Source organism: Rhincodon typus, chromosome 5, assembly GCF_021869965.1.
Source record: "Rhincodon typus isolate 14 chromosome 5, sRhiTyp1.1, whole genome shotgun sequence".
Lineage (NCBI taxonomy): Eukaryota > Metazoa > Chordata > Chondrichthyes > Orectolobiformes > Rhincodontidae > Rhincodon > Rhincodon typus.
In genome coordinates this window covers 13,610,868-13,635,491 of record NC_063336.1, presented here as the reverse complement: position 1 = coordinate 13,635,491, position 24,624 = coordinate 13,610,868, and the positions used below count along the sequence as shown (strand labels likewise).

Genomic DNA, 24,624 nt, shown 5'->3' with positions numbered 1-24,624 from the left:
CTCCCACTCCCACTCCTTGGACAACATGTCCATCCTGGGCCTCCTGCAGTGCCACAACGATGCCACCCGAAGGTTGCAGGAACAGCATCTCATATTTCGCTTGGGAACCCTGCAGCCCAATGGTATCAATGTGGACTTCACAAGCTTCAAAATCTCCCCTCCCCCGATCACATCCCAAAACCAGCCCAGTTCATACCCGCCTCCCTAACCAGTCCTCCCACCTGTCCACTCCTCCCACCTCAAGCCCCAACCCCATCTCCTGCCTACTAGCCTCATCCTGCCTCCTTGACCTGTCCGTCCTCCCTGGACAGAGCTATCCCCTCCCTAACTCTCCACCTACACTCACCTTTACTGGCTCCAACCCCGCCTCCTTGACCTGTCTGTCTCCTCTCCACCTATCTTCTCCTTTATCCATCTTCTATCCACCTCCCACTTTCTTTCTAATTATTTCAGAATCCCCTTCCCCTCCCCCATTTCTGAAGAAGGATCTAGACCCGAAACGTCAGCCTTCCTGCTTCTCTGATGCTGCTTGGCCTGCTGTGTTCATCCAGCTCTACACCTTGTTATCTCAGATTCTCCAGCATCAGCAGTTCCTACTATCTCTGTACCAAAGAAAGGCTGCTTGAGACTCCATTTGTAAATTCTTTTTAAAAGAACTTGCTCAGGAGATGTGGGTGTTGCTGATTAGGCCAGCACTTATTGTTCATTCCTAAGTGCTACAGAGCAGTTCACAGTCAATCATATTGCTGTGTGTCTTTAGTCACATGTAGGCCAGACCAGATGAGGATGGTAGTATCTTTCCTTAAATAACATTAGTGAAACAGATGAATGGCAATCAACAGTAGCTACATAATTGCCATTATCCAGCTTTTCTAATTCCAGATTTTTAACAAATTCAAATTTCACCATCTGCCACGATAGGTTTTGAACTACGTCCCCAGAGCATTAGGCTGAGGTTCTGCATTGCTAGCCCAATGACATTATCACTATGCCATCACCTCCTTCTATCACCAGTTTCTGGGTTTCAACAGTCACCCAACTAACTATTGCAGACTACTGGCCCTTTATTTCCACTTATTTTCAGTATCGTCTTTTCCTGGGAAATTGTATCAAAGGCCTTACTGAAATACAAATACTGCGTCACTACCCTAACCTCATTGTGCCATCAAAGAAAAGCAGCAAGTTAGTTTGAAAACCATTTCCTTTCTGAACACGTATTAACCAACTTTTAATGATTTTATTTCTATTCAGATACTTCAGGACCATAAGACCATAACATTACCCACTATGGATGTCAAAATCAGTGGCTTGGGGTCCCTTTGTTTAGACAGTGTAGTTTACAACAATCTTTCCCAAGTTCCAAGGCACTTCTTTCTCACAGAGTGACGTTCAGAGCTTTTGTGCCTGAAATTCTGCATTTTCTTCTATGCTTCCCTCAACAATCTTCGAGCATCACATTCAGCCCCTGACTTTTATTGACCTTAAAGTGATGGCATTGCTAACCATTCTGGTAGCAATGTGATTTACCCAAAAAATCCTCTCAAGTTACCTTCCCAAATACATTATCCGTCTCCTGTTTTGTGAAAACTCAGGCATACAAAATATTGAGCATGTTTAGCATACCAGTAGTATCAAAAATACAAGCAGTGACTTACTTCGATTTGCTCTTGGCAACTGCGATTGTCCAACAGGTTCAATTTTAAAAAAAGAATGAAAAGAAATGAATATTAGATTACTTATAAACTCAGCTTCAAAGCATTACAGTTTAATTTAAAATGATTCAGTAATATAATAACAGCCATTTAGTTGACCTTAGCAAACATGCCCCACTCCACAACTCTACTGTCAACAAACCTCAGGAAAATTGAATTTATTTCAGATGAATTTTAAAAGCATCCACAGTTAATTAGCACAATACCCTTGTGCATTTTACACTCTTGTGACATTAATCACATAATGGATGAATCTTTTTGAAATAAAATCTGTTAGAGTTGCCTTTTAGCTTGAAAAACACTCAATAAACTGGATTTAAATTTGAGGACAGGTCCTGCCATGAGATACTTAACATAGAATATTAGCATCACCTAGTGATAGGAACAGAGTCCTGCAACAAAGAGTGGTTAAGTGACCAACATATTTAGTGTCTGATCGAGCAAGTTTGGCCAGGACGGAGAATGAACATTTTACTGAAAGCACTGCAAATGAGAGAGGTTACGCAGGATCACAGTACATCAAAATATACTTCCCTGTGCTGGTTAACCTTCAAGGATAAAAGATAACTTGGTTACTATGCAGACATGGACTAACAGCATGCTGCATTATTGGGTATATTTGTTTCAGTGAAGATAAAAGGACGACTTTAAAAAAGGAGTGAGAAATTGGAATATAAAACTACCCAGGCATAGATAAAAATAGACAATAAAAGCTTGCCATAAAGACATAAAAAGAAGAAATTACCAACAGTGAGCACTGGTCTCCTACAGGTCAAGCAATCCTGTGGAATCAATAACTAGAAACAAGGAAATGGCAGAGTTTTGGAACAAGTATTCTCTATCTGTCTTCACAGCAGAAACACAAAATACACACCAAGAATTGTCGAAAATCACAGGGTAAAAGCAAGGGAGGAACTTATAACAATCACAACCATTAAAGAAAAAGTACTGAGAAACTCATGGGACGAAGGCTGAAAAATCTATAAACCTGATGGTCTGCATCCTAGGGTCATAAAGGAGATGGCTTGGTTGGAATCTTCCAAAATGTTCTAAATTCTGGAAAAAACTCAGTAGGTTGGAAAACCACAAATGTAACATGGAATGGTGGAAGACAGGAAGCAAAAAATATAGGCCAGTTGGTCAATCTCTGTCTTTTGGAAAATGCTAGAATCCATTATTGAGAAGGTGGTGGCAGGACATTTGGAAAAACCAGGCAGAGTCAGAGTCAACGTGGCTTTGAGAGAGGGAAATCATGTTACGACAAAGTTATTAGAGTCCTACGACAATGTAACATGTAGGAGACACACAGGGGAATCAGTAACTAGTTTCCAAAAGGCATTCTATAAAGGTATATAAAAAAGTTGACAAATACAAGGTGAGAGCTCATGGTATTGGGGTGATATATTACCATGGATAGATTCACTCCACATATCAAAAAATGGCTTGACTTAATCATACTCCAAACATATCATACAAACAATATCCTAGACAACAATATCATCAGCAACCCAGAGTATGTCCTGTCCCAGCATCAGGGTCGAGCCACTAGAGGTGGAGGCACAATGATACACAGTCGGAACAGAGATGCCCTCTCTGAGTCCTCAACTCTGACTCTGAAACCCACAAAATCTCATGGCATCAGGTCAAACATGAGCAAGGAAATCTCCTCCCGATCCCCATATATTGGCCCATTCTTTTATTAATGAACAGTACTCTTCCATGTTGAACAGCACATGGAGAAAGCACTGGAGATTGGCAAGGACACAAAATGTTCCCTGGATCAGAAACTTCAATGTCATCACCAAAAGAGGCTTGACATCACGAGTACTGATCAAGCTCATCATGTGCTAAAGGACATTGCTGCTAGATTGGGTCTGCACGAGGTGAAGGAACCAACATGAGGGGAAAACATGCTTGACTTCATCCTCACTAGTCTGCCTGCAGCAGATGCATCAATCCATGACAATACTGATACGAGTGACCACCACACAGTCCTTCTGGAGTCAAAGTTTCCTCTTCACATTAAGGATAGTTTCCATTGTGTGTCACTACCAATGTACTAAATGTGTTAGATCTTGAACAATTCTACCAACTGAAGACAAGGTACTGATGAGGTACTGTGGGCCTTAAGAAGCAGCTGAATCAGTTCCCTAACTTCCTGCAATCTCATGGCCCAGTATATTCCATGATAAAGCCAGGGGATCAACCCTGATTCAATGGAGAGTGCAGAAAGGCATGCCAGGAGCAGCACCAGGCATACCTAAGAATGAAGTCTTAACCAGATAAAACACAAGTCTATTTGCACGTCGAATGGCAAACGGTAATTGGGTTAAGTGATTCTACAATCAATAGACCAGATCTAAGCTCTGCAGTCCTGTCACATCCAATCCTGAATGGTGGTGGACAATTGAACAACTCACTGGAAGATGAGGCTTTACAAATATCCCTATCCTCAATGATGGGACAGCCCAGTACATTTGTGCAAAAGACTGAAACATTTTCAACGATCTTTAGCTAGTGAAAGAGCCATCTCAGCCTCCTCAAAGTCCCAAGCAGCACATACGCCAGTATTCAACTAATTCGATTCACTCCAAGTAATATCAATAAATGATGGAATGCACTGGAAACTGCAAAGACTATGGGTCCTGACAACAGTCCGGCAATAGTACTGACGACCTGAACTTGCCACATCCCTAGCTAAGCTGGTCCAGTCCAGCTATAAAACCAGTATTTAACAAAAAATGTGGAATATCACCCAGATATGTCCTATATACACAAAGCAGGACAAATCAAACCAAACCAGCTCCTGTCCCATCAGTGCACTCTTAATCATCAGTAAAGTGAGAGAAGGCGTTATTAACAGTGCTACCAAGCAGCAGCTGCTCAGCAATAAGTTGCTTACTGACACTCAGTTTGGGTTCCACCAGGACAGCTAAGCTCCTGACCTCATTACAGCCTTAGTTCAAAACAGGAACAAAAGAGCAGAATTCCAGAATTAAAGGTGAAAGCCCTTTACATCAACTAAGTGTGGCATTAAAGAGCTATGGCAAAATCGAGCAAATTGAGGAAAACTCTTCACTGGTTGGAGTCATACCTGACACATAGGAAGACGGTTGTGTTCAATGGAGGTCAGTTATCTCAGCTCCAGGATTTTCTCAGAGTAGTGTCCTAAGCCCAACCATCTTCAGCTGCTTCAATGACCTTCCTTAAATCATAAGATCAGAAGTGGGGATGTTCGCGAATGATTGTGCAATGTTCACCGCCATTCGTGACTCCTCAGATACTGAAGTAGTCCATGTCCAGATGCAACAAGACCTAGAAAATATCCAGGTTTGGGCTGACAAGTGGTAAGAAATATTCGTGCCACATAAGTGCCAGGCAATGACCATTTCCAAAAGGAAATTTAACCATTGTCCTTGACGTTCAACAACATTACCACAATCCCTCACAATTAACATCTTTGGGGTTATCATTGGCCAGGAAATTAGCTGATCCAGCCACATAAATACTGTGACTGCAAGAGCAGCTCAGAGTTTAGGAATCCCAGTGAGTAACTCACCTCCTACCTTCTTAAAGCTTGTCCACCACCTACCAGGCACAAATTAGGAGTGCGATGGAATACACTACACCTAACTGGATGAGTGCAGCTCCAAAACTCAAGGTGGCTTGACACCATCCAATGACTTGCTTTGGAGAAGAACCACAACCATTCACTAACTCCACCATTAATGCAGTAGTGTGTACCATCAAAAAGATATTCACCAAGGCTCCTTAGACAGTACCTTCCAAACCTATGACCACTATCATCTAGAAGGACAAGGGCAGAAGATACATGGGTAGAACACTCCCTGAAAGACTGGAAAGAATTCTTCACTGGATGGATTCAGAACTATAAGAAAGGAAGATGTCAATAAGTGTTCAATGAAAGTCCATCATTTCAGCCCCAGGATATCCCAATAGCTCATTGCCATCTTCTCCAGGACAATTAGAGATGGGCACTAAATGCTGACCTAGCCAGTGATGTTGACATTCTATGGAGTTAAAAAGTTTGCTAACTAACAGGAAATAGAAACTGGAGTGAATGTGTCATTTTTAAATTTGGCAAACAATAACTAGTGGAGTTTCAAGTCTCAAGGATCAATAATTTACATTGCATATTCATGACTTGGATAAAGGAACTGACTATTATAATCACAATTCCTGATAAAACAAAAATAGATAGGACAGCAGGTGACAAGTAACAATGGTAGGCCACTCAGCCCTTCTACAATCCCTGTAATCTTTCATCCCTTTCGCAATCAAGAATCTATCTACATCTGCCTTATAAATATTTAAAGATTCTGCATCTACCACTTCTTGAGGAAGGGAATTCCAAAGACTCTCAGCCCTCAAAAAGAAATCCTCATTTCTGCCTTAACTAAGACTTTTTAAAAACTATGTTCCCTAGTTCTAGATTGGCCCACAAGGAAACACCTTTCCACATGCCCAAACCCCAGTAAAGTCCCCTCAGGACCTTATAATGTATTAGTTAAGTCACTTCTGATTCTTCTAAACTCCAGAGGGTACAGGTCTAGCCTATCTAGCCTTTCCTCATAAGACAATAAGATTCCTCATAAGGCTGTGGAAAGACACAAACAGTCTGTAAAGGAATAGAGCTTGTTAAGTGAGTGGACAAAAAATTGCCAGATAGAGTATAATGTGTGAGGTCTCTACTTTGGCAGGAAGAATAGAAAAGCAGATTATTATGTAAAATAGAAAGAAATTGCAAATACTGCTGGACAGATGGATCTGGGTGTTCTTGTATTAAATCATTAATTTTGCAGGCAGATCCACAAATAATTAGAAAAGCAAATGCAACACTTACCCTTATTGCAAGGGAAATGTAGTATAAAAACAAGGATGTTTTGCTGTACAGAGCTTTGATAAATCTGCACCTGGAGTACTATGTACAGTTTTGATCTCCTTAAGGAGTAATATACTTGTGCCAGAAGCAGTTCAAAGAAGGTTCACTGGGTTGATTCCTGGGACGAAGGGTGGTTTTAGGAGTAAAACGTTGAGCAGGTTGGGCCTAATATTTTAAGTTTACAACAAGAAGAGGAGATTGTAATGAAACACAAGATTCCGAGGGCGTTTGACAGGGTAATTACAGCCTAACTGATGCTAAAACTGCAAACACTGAACATTCGGATCATTGTTACTGCCCTTTGAAGGAAAAGAATTTGCCTTTGTCTAGTGCCTTATCACACTCCAAAGCAACTTTACTTTGATTACTTTGTGCTGCAACTGTACAACAATTTACTAACCACTCCCAATCCATTATTGGGTTTGACTGGCTGAATATTTGTACAAACTACTGATAACAGTCTTTCACAGGAATAAAGGCTGTGGCTTTGAATGGTAATGATTTGGTTAGATACTTAGCTTTACTGTAGTTGATGGCACATGCTCCTTAATGTCATCCTTCACCTAAATTCCCAGTGCACTTGATATTAGTCTCCCTGTCTCCAATCTCAGCCTTTACAAACTTTACTATCCCTTGACCTAAGCATGTGCAGGCCTTGGCACCCGAGATCTCAAGTTTCAAGCAACTAATGGCATCCACCTGAAATAGCAGGATCTTGGTCTAATATCTCAAGTTGAGGATCACACTTGCTGCAAAGAATCATTCACGTCTATATTGAAACAGATATCTACGAATGGCCTGCTTCCACACTGTAGGGATTCTATGAATAAGTGTTAGATGATCAGGAGCAGGATTGGAAACTTCAACTTTCAAACACAGAAGCAAAAATATTAACAATAGAGCCAAGTAGACATGCAAGTATGACCCATGGAAGTGGGTCAGCTGCAAACTGTGGCAAGTGAATCTAGCAGGATTTATACCCTCTCAAACATACACACAGGGGCATTACAGCCAGTGAATGGCACTAAGCAACTGTGATAAATGGTGCAGCATTTACACTGTACGGTACCCTTGAGGTTAGGCTGCAAGCTGGGAACTTGATATTGAGACCTCAGTTCTCAGCACAGCACTTTGTGAAACAGAAATCAATGAATCTGGTCATGCATGGGTTAACACCAGAAAATAACCAAGAAAATCTTCAGATTGTCATTAAAAACTCCCAAATGGTTGACTAATGTCCTTTGCCGAACATACCTGGTCACACCAAGCTGGGATTCCAGTCCCAAGTCAGACAGACAATTTTTAATACACTTGGAGCGGGCAATGAATATTCTCTCACTAGAGTTGGCCACACTCAAAAGCAATGCTATGTTTGAACCAGATTTGCCTTGAAAGTATCAGTTCTATTTTCTCCCAACCTTGCAATTAAAGACTGACAAATTTTGGAAATAAATATTTCTGTCATTTGTGGGTCCAAATACATTGCATAGTGAGTGCAGTGTTTTGAAGGTCTGAAAACTATATTTCTGCTTTATTTGTGAAGGAGAAAACAGAGTTAACGTTTTGGGTCTGGTGACCCTTCCTCAGAACGGAGGAAGGATCACCGGACCCGAAACGTTAACTCTGTTTTCTCCTTCACGGATGCTGCCAGACCTGCTAGGCTTTTCCAGGAACTTTGTTTTTGTTCCTGATTCACAGCATCTGCAGTTCTTTTAGTTTTTATTTCTGCTTTATTTGCTGACTTAAACCACTTCATGTCTGGTTTGGGTTTAATTGATTTTAAAAATAAAATGTGTTCAAAAATATAAATGAATTCATTAGAGTAAATACAAAGAAACTGTTTCCTTTAGTGGGGGAGTGGATCCTTTACACAGCCTTAAATTAGAGTTGGGCCATTCAGGGCAGGATGCACTTTGCAGACAAGAATGATGTAATTTCAGAATGCTCTCCTCCAAAAGGATAAGGGTACTGGGTCAACTGGGACTTTCAGAACTGGATGGTAGACTTTGATTTGGATATTAGGTGTGTGGACAAAGGCATGCAAATAAAATGGAGGTACTGATATCCCCCAATCTAAAGAACAAGATGGCGGCAGAGTGGGGAGCTGAGCTCAGGGCTTGTCCACTTTTTTTTCTTCTTTTTACATTTCCTCTTTTTTTGCTTTGTTTTCTTTAAACCCTAGAGAGTGGCAGGTGAAGAAGGCCACCTCCAGTGGCAGTGACAGCAACACCAAGATGAGCCAGATGCAACTCCACCCCAGCCCAGGGTCTCCCGGACTTGCAGGCTAGGCTGAAGCTCCAGATCCACAGCTAGGCTGGGCGCTTGAAGGAGTGGAAGCATCAGTGAAAGGGACAGACGGCGGATTGGCGGCAGCGTGTGGAGGAGTGTCAGATGGGGAACAGGAGGGAGGTATGGAACCCACGCATCCTCAGGCCCATGGTACCAACTCAAACGCGGCGGTTGTGGCAGCGGCAGTGGCAGAGGCCCATAACCGACACCCCAGAGCCCGTTACAGAGACCCAGCAGCGACTGGAGGAAGTACAAGAAGGAGAGAGTAAGATAAACTCTATTACACTAAGATCTTGTATTATATTCAGTGTTTCAAGATGGCACCACAGCCTGGTGACACTTTGCATTTAACACGTGAAGAAACACTCTTCTCTGTATTTTTATATACATGACAATAAATCTAATCTGATTAAATGCCAGGACTGCCTCAAGATAACAATACAACACAATAACAGCAGTATTTTCCTTTGGGTACCTGAGGCCCCCAAACTGGGCCAGAGGAAAACAACCTGTCCTGAATTAACCACTGAAAAATTACCAAAGTGACTCTTTGCAATGTTCCCTGTGATGTTTGAGAGCCAGCTGACTAGCACTGAGTGTTTAACAGAAGCATCAAGGCAGAGAACTCAGGATTTAATTTTTTAATTTTGTTTCGACAAAATGTGCTTACTGCTGTAAATTTACTTTTCTAATCCAACATCATAATCAGACCTGCAAAAGGAGTTTAAATTAATCTAGATGCACGAATACATTTTCACAAAGGCAGATGAAAGCTAGACGGCAATCCCCTGCAATTCCATTTACAGGCCAAAACAAGTGGTGTGCATGCCATTAACACCAGTCTCTCTGGCTGGGTCCAACCTTGTTATGCAGGGAGTACTAACACAGCAAGCACAAGACCCAAAGCACGTGAAAAGCCACCTGCTTCCTAATTAAACTGAAAGCTCTGGTAAATCAGGAGATCTATTTGGCAAAGCAAGTATCAGTTCTTTACATATCTTTGCTACTGAACGAAAAAAAAAGTCCCTCTCATCATCATCCAAGGAGTAGGACTCCCGAGCCGGAGCACACCCACTCCTTCCATTCCTTTTCTTCCTCTTTTTGTGCCTTTTCCTCACTTCTTTCTTCTTACATCCCGTCCTTGGGTCTCCAGTGAAGTCATCGCAGACTCCCAGCCTCAGTGCAAACTCCCGGCCTTTACCTTTTGCCCTTGAAGCTCCTGTAATGCTAGATTTTTTATTTATTTATTTTTCTAATTTTTTCCTAAGAATTTGTACTTAAGAATCTGTACCTAGGTACCTTTTTACCTAAGATGGCATCATAAGTGGCATCAGTTCCTGCTCATAGGCAGGCACCCAAGTGTGCCGGGTTGGGGTTAGTGCAGATACAGCATGTATTTCAGCCAGAGCCCATCTACTCAGCAGAATTAATGACACATGCTAAATATGAGTAGAAAAAGCACAAGCGTTCATTTGCAAGTGAATTTCAAAAAAGACAAACATAAATAATTGAGTACAGTAAACTATTGCCAAAGATTTTCATGATTGACTGATCCAATGAAGTGAAGGGGAAGTGTGTTCCATTAAACAATCTCAAACTTAATCATTATACAGGCATTACATCAGTAGGAGGTTTTTTGACTCAGATATTGTTGGCATTCAAACCACTGGAGAAAACCTAATACATTATTCAATCTACGCTTGATCATCAAAGTGAGAGAAGGAACTGTACTTAAAAAGTAACACTTGCTCAAAGATAACCTGCTCACCGACTCTCAGTTTGGGTTCTGCCAGGACCATTTGACTCCTGGCTTAATTACAGCCATGATCAAATCATGAACAAAAGCTGAATTCCATAGGCGAGGTGACAGTGACTGTCCTTGACATCAAGGCCTCATTTGACTGTGTTGTGGTATCAAGGAGCCCCAGCAAGACTCTCCACTGGTTGGAGTTATACCCAGCACAAACAAAAACCGTTGTGCTTTTCGGAGGTTAATCATCTCAGGTCCAGGACTTCACTGCAGGTGGCTTACCAATTCATGGTTATAAATGCTGGCCTGTTAAGTGAGGTCCAGATCCTGTGAACCAATATTTTAAAAAAAAAACAAAAATCGGTTTTCGCCATCTATCTTGTTTCTTTTCATCTTTATCCTTGTTAGAAATATCTCCTGTTTAACAAAGCTTCATAGAAATCCTGTCACTGAACTGCTGCCTTCCCTTTATATCATACACATCCCCTAGAACATGTTTTAAAGAAAAGCCAATCTTTGTGGAGTCTTGACTCCTGGCAACCTCAATCATCGCCAGCAACGACTTGTGGCTTTCAGCACAGCAGTGATGAGAAGTGAAACAGTATGGCATGCTGGGAACAAGATTAAATGGAAAAATATCATCTCTCCACATCCTAGCCTCAGAATCAGCAAAGAAACAACAGCACTACTTGGAAAGACTCATTCAGCGTGGGATTCTGACTTAGAAATGTTTTCTCTCAATTGAAAACAGATAACAGGAGGTACATAGTTCCCACAAGAATAAGACCACTTTAAGGCGCTATCCTGCTGTATTCCCTGAAAAATGGGCTTCAGATTTTACTTCCAAGAAACAGTTAAAAAAAATCTGATGTCACCCATCTGATTGAAAAATAATGCAAAGCATATTTAGCTTTTGCTTATGTTTCAGGAAAATCACATTTCCAAATCACTAAGAATAGTAGGGAATTTCAGAACAGCTTTGTTGCAGATTTGCTGCATGTGATTTTATTTTGTCAAATGTGCAATACCATTGCAATGACACTTCAGCTGGGCCTCCAATATTCTGTTGTATCTGCAGTCGAGTTTCCAAAAACACACAGCAAAAATGCTCCAATAGTTCCTCTTTGTTGTGAACTCTCAACCAGCAATTACTTGTCAGCAAGAAAGAAGAAGCTTGCATTCACATAGCATCTGTTGTATCCTCAGGACACTAGGAACCAACAAACTTTTTATCAAGTGCTGTCACTGCAGCAAGGGCCCACAAACAGAAAATTGAACAAATAGTCAAATTAAGTGGTATAGCCGGACGGATGAATATTGGCCAGAAAGGCAGGTAAACTCTCCTTTACAAGTACAGTGGTTTTTCAATTTACAAATGTCAACTTATGAATGGGATCCCATACAGTGGTGTAATCTTAAAGATCCAACATACAGACTTACGAATGGCTATCTTACTTTGTCCTGCATTGTGTTCCAAATAGTGTACAAATAAACTTGCAAACAGACTCCAGAAAGAAACCCATTCTCAACCTGGAAACTGCCTATAATATTATGGGATTTTCTTTACCAACATGAACTGACAAACTTAATACCTCATCTGAAAGATGATACCTCTAGCAATGTAAAACTGTCTCAGTACTCAATTAAAGTGTCAGTTTAAATAAACAGTTCCAATTTCAGGAATATTCTAAACTAAACCAGTAGAACGGGCAAAAATAAAAGATCAAAAGGAGGAAAAGAGAACATGAGGAGTTTCATGACAACACTGTCAACAGTTTAACATTGATAATAACCAGTGTAGCTGTGTGGGTAGTTATTTCAGGTTTTGGGGATGGAATTACAATATTAACTAACTGCGGAAGCATGCAGCATTTCCACTGCAGTACAAGGATGTATTTCTGCACAAGCCGAAACAAATAATAGTTGTTGCAGCAGGAAGATCAAGTCCACCAGTGTCTCAACGTCAGAATTTACATCCTCACATTCAAATCCCAGCACAGCCGTCATCCTGCCCTATCTTTCCAACTTTCATCAATCCCTCAACCTTCTGAGAACTTCACATTTCTCCGACTCTGGCCTCTGACATCTTTGCCTTACTTTTTGTGACCATGCCTTCAGACGTCTATGCCCTAAGCGCTGAAATTTTCTCCCCAAACCTTTCTATTTCTCTCACCTCCTTTCAGCATACATCCAAGTTAGCTTCTGAGGACTAGGTGTAATCTCTTCCTTTGACTTGCGTCATTTCATCTGTTGTTACACTCACGAGAATTGTCTTGTAATATTTTCCTATGTTACGGGTGCTAGCTAAGCTTGAGATATTTTTGTTGAATCTGCTGGAAACAGGAGGATTATTGTTGAATGTTAGAAATCAGCTCAGAATTACACATCAGCGTTGAGCCAGAATTCAGGCTGGAAGAGGGCTTTTTGGCTCTCTGATTAAAATTTATATAAATACGATGTCCCCTAGGAAAGTGATCAATCGCCACTTGAATAATTCTACAGTTTTTGCTTCTACTCCATAAGATGTAAACACAGGCACAGAAGTAGGCCAATCAGCCCATCGAGCGTGGTCTGCCACTCAATGAGATCACGGCTGATCCGGTAATCCTCAATGACTTGCCTGCCTGCCCTGCCCCCATAACTCCCAACTGCCGTACTGATTAAAAATCTAACAATGCATCCTCTATGGCCCACTGCGATAAAGGCTTCGACAGATTCATTACCCTCAGAGAGAAGACTCCATTTTCTGAGGTTATACCTACTGGACCTAGACTCTCCCACAGTGGGAAACCTTTCCACATATGCCCTGTCAAGTCCTCTTAAGAACATTGCATGCTGTTTCTAAGGTGTTTTGTTTTTTGCTTCTCATTCTTCTAAAAAGACAGTTAATACAGGAACAATCTACTCAAATTCTCCTCATAACACAGTACCTCCAAACCCGGAAGTCAGCCTAGTGAACTTTCTCAGGACTGCCTCCAATGCCATTACATCTTTTCTTAGATAAGAGGACCAAAACTGATCACAGCTGTGATCTAACTGGAGTCTTGTGCAGTCTAAGCAAGATGTGTCTATTTTCACACACCATTCCTTTTAAAATGAAGGCCAACATTCCATTTGCCTTCCATATTACCAGCTAACTTGGATGCCAGCTTTTTGCAATTTATGCGCAAGGATCACACTGCTATAGCTTTCTACAGTCTTTCTCCATTTAAACAATCTTCAGCTCCTCTATTTTTCCTGCTAAACTGCATAACCTTACATTTTCCCACATTATATTCCATCTGCCATGTTTTTTGCCTGTTTGCGTAAGCAGTTCTACATCCCTCTGCAGAATCTTTTTGTCATCCTCAGCATTTGCCACTATTTTTGTGTCATCCACAACTTGGTTGTAGTACATTCACTTTCCTCATCCAAGTCATTAACAGATAGATATAGAGTAAATATCATGGCCCCAGCGTGATCCCTGTGGCACTCTACTAGTTACAAGTTGCCATTCTAAAAATGCCCCACTTATTCCAACTTTGTTTTCTATTAGTTAGCCAATCGTTTACCCATGCCAATATATTACCTCTAATATCATGGGCTCTTATACTATTAAGTAGACTAAAGCGTGGGTACCTTATCAAACAACTTTTGAAAATCCAAACATATTACATTAGTGTTTCCCCTTTAGCTATCCAAAAGAATTTGTCCAGCATGACTTCCTCTTCATGAAGACATGCTAACCCTGCTCTACTATAATATCCTTCATAACAGACTCAAACCGGTTCCCAATAACAGACATTAGGCTAACTGACCTGTTTTAGACCCCCTTCCCTTTTAAATAAAATGTGTCACATCAGCAGTTTTCCGATCCTTTGGGACTAAAGGTTGTTAGTAGATATACTGGGAGTAATATTCCATCTCTGTAGTTACTTCTAGGATGTATCCCATTAGGTCCAGGGGATGCACGGTTGTTAGCCCCATTAGTTTTCCCCATACCTTTATTCTCGTGATTTCCCCAATCTGGAGGCAAATTCCCAAGCTATGCAAGCTGTTGATGTTTATAACTAAAGGGGTTCCTAAAACCAGTCCTGAATTTTCCTGTAGCCAGTTGTGTTTCACTCAATACTGCAACTCTAATTCAGTCTTGTAACGCCTTTGTACACATTATTAAATATAACGCCATTTCAATAAGCCCGCTCACTCTCATTCCTACATTTCTGCCCTGGGCTTGCCGTAATGTCCTAATAAAGCACAACACAAGCTCATGGAACAACACCTCACTTTCCATTTAAACACTTTACAACTTTGAGGACTCTTAAGTTCCACAACTTCACAGCCTGGCTGCATGGTGGTCTGTTCTGCATTTTCTTTTTCATTCTACCTTCCCCAAACTGTTCCCTCACCCCAACAACCCCAGTCTTGTCTTGTTTTCATCTTCTTTACTTCACTGTCAGTAGGCAGGACCCATTTTCTCCCTATCATACTTTAATTTACACCCATTTTACATCTCTATTTCTCTTGCACCACAATTAATTACCTCTTTGTCTTTTGTACTGGGCCTGTTCTCCTGGCTCCTCCTACTCCATAAAAAAAATATAAAATACAAAAAAAAATTTCCAACCATTTTCAGTTCTAGAGAAGAGTTATACTGAACTTGAAATGATAACTCTTTCTCTCTGCATAGATGCCGAGCTGGGTTCCTCAAGCAATTTCTGTGTTTGTTTCAGATTTCCAGCATCTGCAGTATTTTGCTTTTATTTGCAGTATTTAATTCACTGGTATGTCCATCTTGAAGAAGCTCTGCTCTTCAACAGGATTTCTGTTTTAGTCTTTTGGCTTGCTCACCTTCATTGCTTTCCATCAGCCTCTTACTGTTTGATAGTGTTTGCCAAAACTTGCCTTCACAGCCACATCTTCCTCAGTGACTGTCTCCAGCTCTGCCTTACTCATGGATTCCAAATAAAATTCCATCCCTCATGTTTTCAACTTACCCAGGATCACAGGTATCTCTGAGACACACAACAATCCTCAGACAGCTGCTCCCACTGAATCTCGAGGTGCACACTCACAACCTCTCTCTCTCTCTCAGTAAGCACCACCTGTTGCTATCCATAAGCTGTCCTGGTCTCCAGTTCCATTTTATTCGTTGTCTCATTTGATGCTTTAACAACTTTTTTCTCTTCTTTTCAGGTGTCAAGGAACAAAAAATCCAAACACTCAAGGGTACTGATGCCCCTCTGGAACCTTCTGCCCCTCCCCTTCCCTCCGACTCCATCCCTTAAGCTAATCCCCTTTTTTGCCCTGCATTCTGACCTTTCCCTCTCTGATGCTGAGCAATCTGTGCTCAGCAAAGGACTTGGCTTTTATTCCTTTGTAACCCCAACTCAATTAATTTTGGGCAGGATGTGTCGCTGAACTCTTTTTCTGTTGGTACCAAGTCACTTCTAGCTAAAAGTCTTCACAGAGAAAACATCCCTGACAGCCAAATCAGCAGAAGAAAAGCGTTTAATGACTTGAGAACAGCAGAATAAAGGCACGTAGACTTTCACCAACAAAGTTTCAGTTTACTTTCTTATTACTTAGGCTTACATAAGTGGGACTTGTGATTATTGGAACAGCATACCAGTCGAATTTAGTTCGGTTAGGGAATAGTTGGTTGTTAAGGGGGAGTTGTTCGGTTTGTTAGTAATTCTGTTAACCTGTGCACTGTTAGGGTTAAATAAATAAATTGTTACTTGTTACTTATAAAGTGAATAGCAGGGATTTTCTTTCATTTAACCTCCCCTTCTCCATAACAGTTTAACAGATTTAGGCGAGGTGAGGCCAGCTTCTCTGGGTGTTTCGGTGTTAGTTATTAGAAGGGGACCTCTATTCCCACCGTTACAGACCGGGGGCTTGTGTTTCGATTTTAATTGTCAGAGGGATTGAACCTTCCCTTCCTAACACCTCCAATATCAGCATTTCGTAAGGATCACTCCCTCCCATATTGTGCCTTCCCATGAAACTATATTAGATCTAACACTTGCCCATTCATCTCCTTCCTCCTCACTGTCCAAAGCACCAAATGCATCTTCCAGGCAAAGCAGTGTTTTATTTGTACTTCTTTCAATCTAATCATCTGTACTTACAGCTCACAATGTGGTCACCTTTACATAGGGTCATAGACGTTTCAATACAGAAAGAGGCCCTTCAGCCCATTGAGTCTGTGCCGGTCAGAAGCAAGCACCTAAATATTCTAATATAAGATAACAAGGTGTAGAGCTGGATGAACACAGCAGGCCAAGCAACATCAGAGGAGCAGGAAAGCTGACGTTTCGGGTCTGGACCCTTCTTCAGAAACCGAAACGTCAGCTTTCCTGCTCCTCTGATGCTGCTTGGCCTGCTGTGTTCATCCAACTCTACACCTTGTTATCTCAGATTCTCCAGCATCGGCAGTTCCTACTATCTCTAACTATTCTAATCCCATTTTCCAGCACATGGCTCAGCCTTGAATGCCTTGGCATTGCAAGCATACATCTAAATACTACTTAAATGTTGGGAGGGTTTCTGTCTATCACCCTATAGGCAGTATGTTTCAGATTTCCACACACCCCCAAGTGAAAAAACATTCTTCTCACATCTCCTCTAAACTTCCTGTTCCTTCATTTAAATCTGGTTCTCCACCAAGGGGGTAAAGCTTTTTCACGATCTACACTGTCTATGCCCCTCAATTTGTAAATCTCAATTATGTCCCTCTCAGTACCTTCTGCTCCAAGGAAAATAAGCCCAGTATATCTATGTGCTTTTCATAAGTAAGACACTCCAGCCCGATCAAGTTTCTAATAAATCTCCTCTGGATCCTCCAAAGTGCAATCACATTGCTCCTATGATAGAAATTCCAGAACTAAACACAACACTCTAGCTGTGATTTGACCAAGGTTCTATACAATTACTCTCCGTGCTCTTAAACTCTTTGCCACATCTAATAAAGGCAAGTGTTTTTATCAGACTTTGAGAGAGTGGCAGGTTGCTGTGCAAAGGACAGGTTAGTAAGTAATTGGAAGAACCTGAACACTTCATTATTAAACAGAAACACAGGCAGAGAGTGGATGTAGTGATCTCAATTGAAAACAAAAGAGTTTTACCAAAAATTCCACAAGTTATTCAGGGGCTTGTGCAAATTAAAATGGAAGTACCACATTAGTCCGCAAAATGATATTAAGCTCATCTGCCTACATGTTCCAAGGAAAGTACTGATCCACTATTCAAAAAGGTGAAAGCTAAGTTAGACAATATTTTCCTTGGTGAGAGATACACAATACAGACTGGGTGACTGCTTTGTGAAACACCTCAGGAACGACCCTGATCTCTCAATTACTGGACATTTTAATAAACCTCCTCGCTCTCATGCCACCATTTCTGTCCTAGGCTTGCTGCAATGTTCCAGTGAAGCATAACTCAAGTTCAAGGATCAACATATTATTTTACACTTAGGCACATTACAGCCTATAGCACTCAATAATGAATTCCACTACGTCAGAGCTGTCTGAAATAGTTATCACCTATCCTGAGACCATGGCCCCTTGTTCTCAACTCCTCCTATCACTCCTTACTACTCTAGTTAGACTCTACTTCACTCCCTCTGTCCGAATCAACCTGAAATTTACTGTCTTGAGGAATATTAAAAAACTCTCAGCAAACCCTCATCTCAGTGAGAAAGAAAGGCTCTTTGAGAAGGATGCATCATCTGTAGCTAAATAAGGAAGTTAAGAACAGTATCAAAAAGAAAGAAACAAAGGTCAGAATATGCCCTGTACATAAAAAGCAGGCCATATCCAACCCTGCCAATCACAGTCTTATCAGTCTAATCCTGATCAACAGTAAAGCAATAGAAGGCATCATCAATAGTGCTATCAAGCAGCACTTGCTCAGCAATAACCTGTTTACTGACACCCAGTTTGGGTTCTGCCAGAGCCACTCATCTCCAGACCTCATTACAACCTTGGTTCAAACATGGATAAAAAAGCTGAATTCTGGAGGTGAGGTGAGTGACAGCCCTTGACAAGGCCACATTTGACAGATATAGCATCAAGGAGATCTAGCAAATCCATGGATATCAGGGGGAAAACTCTCTGCTGTTTGGAGTAGTACATGGTACACAGGAAAATGGTTGTGGTTGTTGGAGGTCAGTCATCTCAACTCCAGGCCATCTCTGGAGTTCCTCAGCCTAGTGCCCTCGGCCCTAATATCTTCAACTGCTTCATGAATTTTCTTCCCTCCATCATAAGGTCAGAAATAGGGTGTTCGACGATAATCACACAATGTTCAGCACCACTTACGCATCCTCTGATACTGAAGCAGTCCATGTTCAAATACAACAAAATCTGGATATTATCCAGACTTGGGCAGACAAGTGGCAAGTAACATTCACGCCACATAATGCCAGGCAATGACCATCTCCAATAGTAATCACCACCTCTTGATATTCAATGAATTTACCAGCATTGAATCCCCTACTATCAACAGCCTGGGAGTTACCATTCACCAGAAACTAAACTGGAATCACCATAAACAGTGGCTGCAAGAGCATAGGCTATGAAATACTGCAATGAGAACTAACCATCTGACTCCCCAAAGACTTTGTGCCATAAGGTGTACGAGTGTGATGGAATACTGTCCACTTGCTTGGATGAGAGCAGCTCCAACAATACTCAAGAAGCTTGACATTATCCAGAAAAAAGCAGTCCAGGGTAGGCGATGGCCTAGTGGTATTATCGCTAGACTATTAATCCAGAAACCCAGCAGATGGTGGAATCTGAATTCAAAAAAAGAGTCTGGAATGAAGAATCTACTGATCACCATGAATCCATTGTCAATTGTCGGAAAAACCCATCTGGTTCACTAATGTTCTTCAGGGCAGGAAATCTGCCACCCTCACCTGGTCTGGCCTGCATGTGACTCTAGACCCACAGCAATGTGGTTGACTCTCAACTGCCCTCTGAAATGGCCTAGCAAGCCACTCAGTTGTACAAATTGCTACAAAGTCTCAAAGAAATGAAACTGGACAGATCACCTGGCATCAACCCAGGCACCGAAAAAGACAACGACAGAAACAACTCTGTCGACCCTGCAAAGGCCTCCTCATTAACATCTGGGGGTTAGTGCCAAAATTGGGAGAGCGGTCTCACAGACTAGTGAAGCAACAACCTGACACAGTCATACTCACAGAATCATACCTTACAGACAATGGCCCAAACACCACCATCACCGTCCCCGGATATGTCCTGTCCCATCGGCAGGACAGACCCAGCAGAGGGGGCAGCACAGTGGCATACAGTCGGGAGGATGTTGCTCTAGGAGTCCTCAACATTGACTCGGGACCCCATGAAGTCTCATGGCTTCAGGTTAAACATGGGTAAGGAAACTCTCTCTGATCACCACATACCGTCCTCCCTCAGCTAAGGAATCAGTACTCCTCCATGTTGAACAACACTTAGAGGAAGCACTGAGGATGGCAAGGTCACAAAATGTACTCTGGGTGGGGGATTTCAATGTTCACCACCAAGAGTGGCTCGGCAGCAGTACTACTGATCGAGCTGGTCAGATCCTGAAGGACATAGCTGCTAGACTGGGTCTGCAGCAGGTGGTGAGGGAACCAACAAGAGGGAAAAACATACTTGACCTCATCTTTACTAATCTGCCACCTGCAGTTGCATCTGTCCATGACAGTATCGGTAAGGGTGACCATCGCACAGTCCTTGTGGAGACGAAGTCCTGCCTTCACGTTGAGAACAACCTCCATCGTGTTGTGTGGCACTATCACCGTGCTAAATGGGACAGACTTCGCACAGATCTAGCAACTCAAGATTGGGCATCCATGAGGCACTGTGGGCCATCAACAGCAGCAGAACTGTACTCCAGCACAATCTGTTAACTCATGGCCCAGCATATACCCCACTCAACCATTACCATCAAGCCAGGGTATCAACCCTGGTTCAATGGAGAGTGCTGGAGGGCATGCCAGGAGCAGCACCAGGCATACCTGAAGATGAGGTATCAACCTGATGAAGCCACCAAACAGGACTTCTTGCACACCAAACAGCTGAAGCAGCAAGTGATAGACAGAGCTAAGCAAACCCACAACCAACGGATCAGATCTAAGCTCTGCAGTCCTGCCACATCCAGTCGTGAATGGTGCTGGACAATTAAACAACTCACTGGAGGAGGAGGCTCCACAAACATCCCCATCCTCAATGATGGAAGAGCCCAGCACAGCAGTGTAAAAGATAAGGCTGAAACATTCGCAGCAATCTTCAGCTAGAAGTGCCAAGTGGATGATCCATCTCGGCCGTCTCCAGGGGTCCCCAGCATTACAAGTACCAGTCTTCAGCCAATTAGATTCACTCCATGTGAAATCAAGAAACGGTTGGAGACACTGGATACTGCAAAAGCTACCGGCCGTGACAACATTCCAGCAATAGAACTGAAGACTTGTGCGCCAGAAATTGCTGCTCCCCTAGCCAAGCTGTTCCAGTACAGTTACAACACTGGTATCTACCCGACAATGTGGAAAATTGCCCAAGTTTGTCCCGTACGCAAAAAGCAGGACAAATCCAACCCGGCCAATTCCCGCCTCATCAGTCATCAGTAAAGTGATGGAAGGTGTCATCAACGTGCTATCAAGCAACACCTGCTCAGAAATAACCTGCTCAGTGATGCCCAATTTGGGTTCCGCCAGGGCCACTCAGCTCCTGATCTCATTACAGCCTTGGTTCAAACATGGACAAAAGAGCTGAATTCCAGAGGTGAGGTAAGAGTGACAGCCCTTGACATCAAGACTGCATTTGACCAAGTGTGGCATCAAGGAGCCCCAGCAAAACTGGAATCAATGGGGTTACCATCACTGATTCTCCCACTATCAACATCCTGGGGGTTACCATGACCAGAAACTCAACTGGACTCACCATATTAACACAGTGGCTACAAGAGCAGGCCAGAAGCTAGGAAAACTGTGGCGAGTAACTCACCTCCTGACTCCTCAAAGCCTGTCTGCCATCTACAAGGCACAAGTCAGGAGCATGATGGAATACTTCCCACTTGCCTGGATGAGTGCAGCCCCAACAACACTCAAGAAGCTTGACACCATCCAGGACAAAGCAGCCCACTTGATTGGCGCCACATCCACTAGTATCCACTCCCTCCAACACCAACGGTCAGTAGCAGCAGTGTGTACTATCTACAAGATGCACTACAGAAATGATCAAAGATCACCAAAGATCCTCAGACGGCACCTTCCAAACCCACGACCACTTCCATCTAGAAGGACAAGGGCACCAGACATATGAAAACATCATCACCTCCAAGTTCCCCTCCAAGTCACTCACCATCCTGACTTGGAAATATATCATCGTTCCTTCACTGTCGCTGTGTCAAAATCCTGGAATTCCCTCCCTAATAGCATCGTGGGTCAACCCACAGCAGAAGGACTGCAGCGGTTCGAGAAGGCACCTTCTCAACGGCAACTAAGGATGGGCAAGAAATGCTGGCCAGCCAGCGATGCCCACATTCCACAAATGAATAGAAAAAAAAACTTGATTCATTCTGTCCACCACCAATACTCAGTGGCAGCAGTGTGTATTATCTACAAGAAGCACTGCAGCAATTCACCAAAAATCCCAACCCACAACTAGTTCCATATAGAAGGACAAGGCCACCAGATACATGGGAACACCACCAACTGCAAGTTCCCCTCCAAGCCACTAACCATCCTAACTTGGAAATATAATCGCTATTCCTTCTTAGTAGCTGGATCAAAATCCTGGAACTTCCTCACTAACGGCATTGTGAGTTTACCTACAAAATGCGAACTGCAGCATTTCAAGAAGGCAGCTCACCACCAGCTTCTCAAGGGTAACTAGGGATGGGCAATAAATGCTGGCCAGCCAGCGATGCCCACGTCCCACAAGAGATTAAAGAAAAGAAACAAAGGTCAGAACATGAAGAGATTTTATAAAGAAAAAACAAAAACTGCTTAAAATTTAATAAAGAAGCAATTCGGAGAGGGTAAGATAAAGTGCTAACCTTATGAAGGAAGGTACAACCAAATCAACCATGATTTTACTGAATGGTAGAGCAGCCTTGATGAGTTGAATGTCTTACCCTGCTTCTAAGTACAATGTTGCTAACAGGCCCTATCACAAAAATAAATTAAATTGAGTTCACTCTCACCAAACAAACTACACAGAGATTAACAGGAGTAGTTTTACACCTCTTTAGATAGTGTCAGGACCTATTCAAGCTTTAAATTCAATTTATACAGATATTTCTGTCTCATTATACTTCACACTTCACTGCAGATGGGCAATTCTCAAAAGATATTAGTTGTTCTGTAAAAATCACAGTGAGACTGCCATGTACTTACTCTCAAAAACTCATTAGATTACATAATATTTCTGTTATAATACTCCCAGGTATCCACTATTCTAGATATATAAACCATCTTGAATCCCTCAATTAGATTCCAGTTTGTAATTACTCCAAAGTATTCATTATTCTACATATAAACCATCTGAACTTCTCGATTAGGTTGCAGTCTGTGATCACTGCCAGGTATTGTATGGGCCGGTCCTGTCCATACTAATTGTAGTCAAACAGGAGGCTGGAAGAACACAGCAGGCCAGGCAGCATCTGGAGGAAAGGAGCAGTCAACATTTCGGGTATTACCCTTCATCAGGACTGGATGAAGGGTAATACCTGAAACATAGACTGCTCCTTTTCTCCAGATGCTGCCTGGCTTCCAGCCTCCTGTTTGCCTACCTTGGATTCCAGCATCTGCAGTTGCCTTTTTTTTGTCTCCGATCAGACTAATACCCAGCCAGTCGTATCGATATTTGTAATTTGAAAAGACTGCCCCTTCCCCCAGCCAAGTGCTGTCAAAAGGAGATGAGGATGGATATAAAAGGAGCCTTGGGCTCTGCTCTAGATTCTCTCATGTTCACTCTGCCGCTCGCAGACAGTCAGACCGTTGGTAGCATGTTCAGCACCGACAATTCAAATTAAACACTCTATATCATTCCTAACGCTGTAACTTTGACCAAAGAACGAGAAACTCACAATTCACTGTTGTCAGGAACATCTTCACGCAACCTGGAGACCCATAGAAACACTTCCGGGTCACGTCACAAAACTCCTTCCGGGGCACAAACCAATTTTTTTTTCCCTATTTTGATTTTGCTTCACTTTTTTTCTGCAAATATGTTAATAATATGTATTTAAAGTTATTGCTTGTTATTCATTGACCTCACCTGCGAAGTTCATTCAAATGTCAAAATAATCAGCATCAACTTTGGAGATGGCTAAAGGTTGAGAAACATGAACTCTGTCTATCTCTCTGCACTAAGGTGTCAGACTTACTGAGTAGTTCCAGTATTTTCTGTTTTTATTTTCCTTTTTGCATTTTACACTTCGAAAAGGTTAACCCTTCGTTGGCTGTATACATGCAATTGCACTTTTTAGCAATTTGAAATTCACTCTTTCCACGAAAAGACACTATACATTTCATTTTTGTTTTCCAGAAGAGTCCCTGGATGTCCTGCATTTGACCGCCACACAAACAGTACTGGTTCCTGTTCAGGAAAGGGGGACGTTGAGGCTTTGGGGGTGGGCTGGATGTTGGGGTTAACCCAGAAACCAGGCAGGGCTGGTGTGGCAATGTCCATCACGAGCTGTGTTCCCTGCCACCACTTGCCATTCTCCAGAGGCACATGCACCTGGAAAATGGCTAAGACAAAGACCAGGGTGGGTAATGAACGGGTCATCAGGAATGAACAGGATCCATATCTGCACAACATTGAAGGGGCTAATATGTGAAGCATGGGTTTGCAAACTCCAGCTACATTTCATTCATAAACTTTGCGCATATGCATTGCACACAGAGTGAATATGATTATGCGTCAAATGTGTGTCTAAGGCAGATGGCACTTTGCCATTGGTGCTAGCTAAACCAA

At 42.2% G+C, this 24,624-nt stretch overlaps 2 protein-coding genes across 4 annotated transcripts in view; one reads left to right on the top strand and one right to left on the bottom strand.

Moving 5' to 3' along the window:
• rbks (ribokinase) overlaps window positions 1-16,170 on the top strand; it is a 170,811-nt gene extending 154,641 nt beyond the window's left edge. For 2 of the 3 annotated variants that reach the window (XR_007262064.1, XR_007262063.1), the window contains exons 9-10: window positions 8,798-9,169; window positions 15,830-16,170. Coding sequence is in view for 1 of the 3 variants with exons in the window: in XM_048596529.1 (XP_048452486.1) it covers window positions 8,798-8,836 (39 nt within the window). In the remaining 2 variants the exon portion in view is untranslated. Of the gene's footprint in view, window positions 1-8,797; window positions 9,324-15,829 lie in introns of those variants that run through there. The other variant, XM_048596529.1, reaches the window with a different exon arrangement.
• mrpl33 (mitochondrial ribosomal protein L33) overlaps window positions 1-23,832 on the bottom strand; it is a 41,068-nt gene extending 17,236 nt beyond the window's left edge. Inside the window, exons 1-2 of the mRNA XM_048596534.1 lie at window positions 23,732-23,832; window positions 1,656-1,674 (exon numbers count right to left, since the gene is read on the bottom strand). Coding sequence (XP_048452491.1) covers window positions 1,656-1,674; window positions 23,732-23,753 — 41 coding nt within the window. The 5' untranslated portion in view covers window positions 23,754-23,832. The remainder of the gene's footprint in view (window positions 1-1,655; window positions 1,675-23,731) is intronic.
• Window positions 23,833-24,624: the final 792 nt, after the last annotated feature.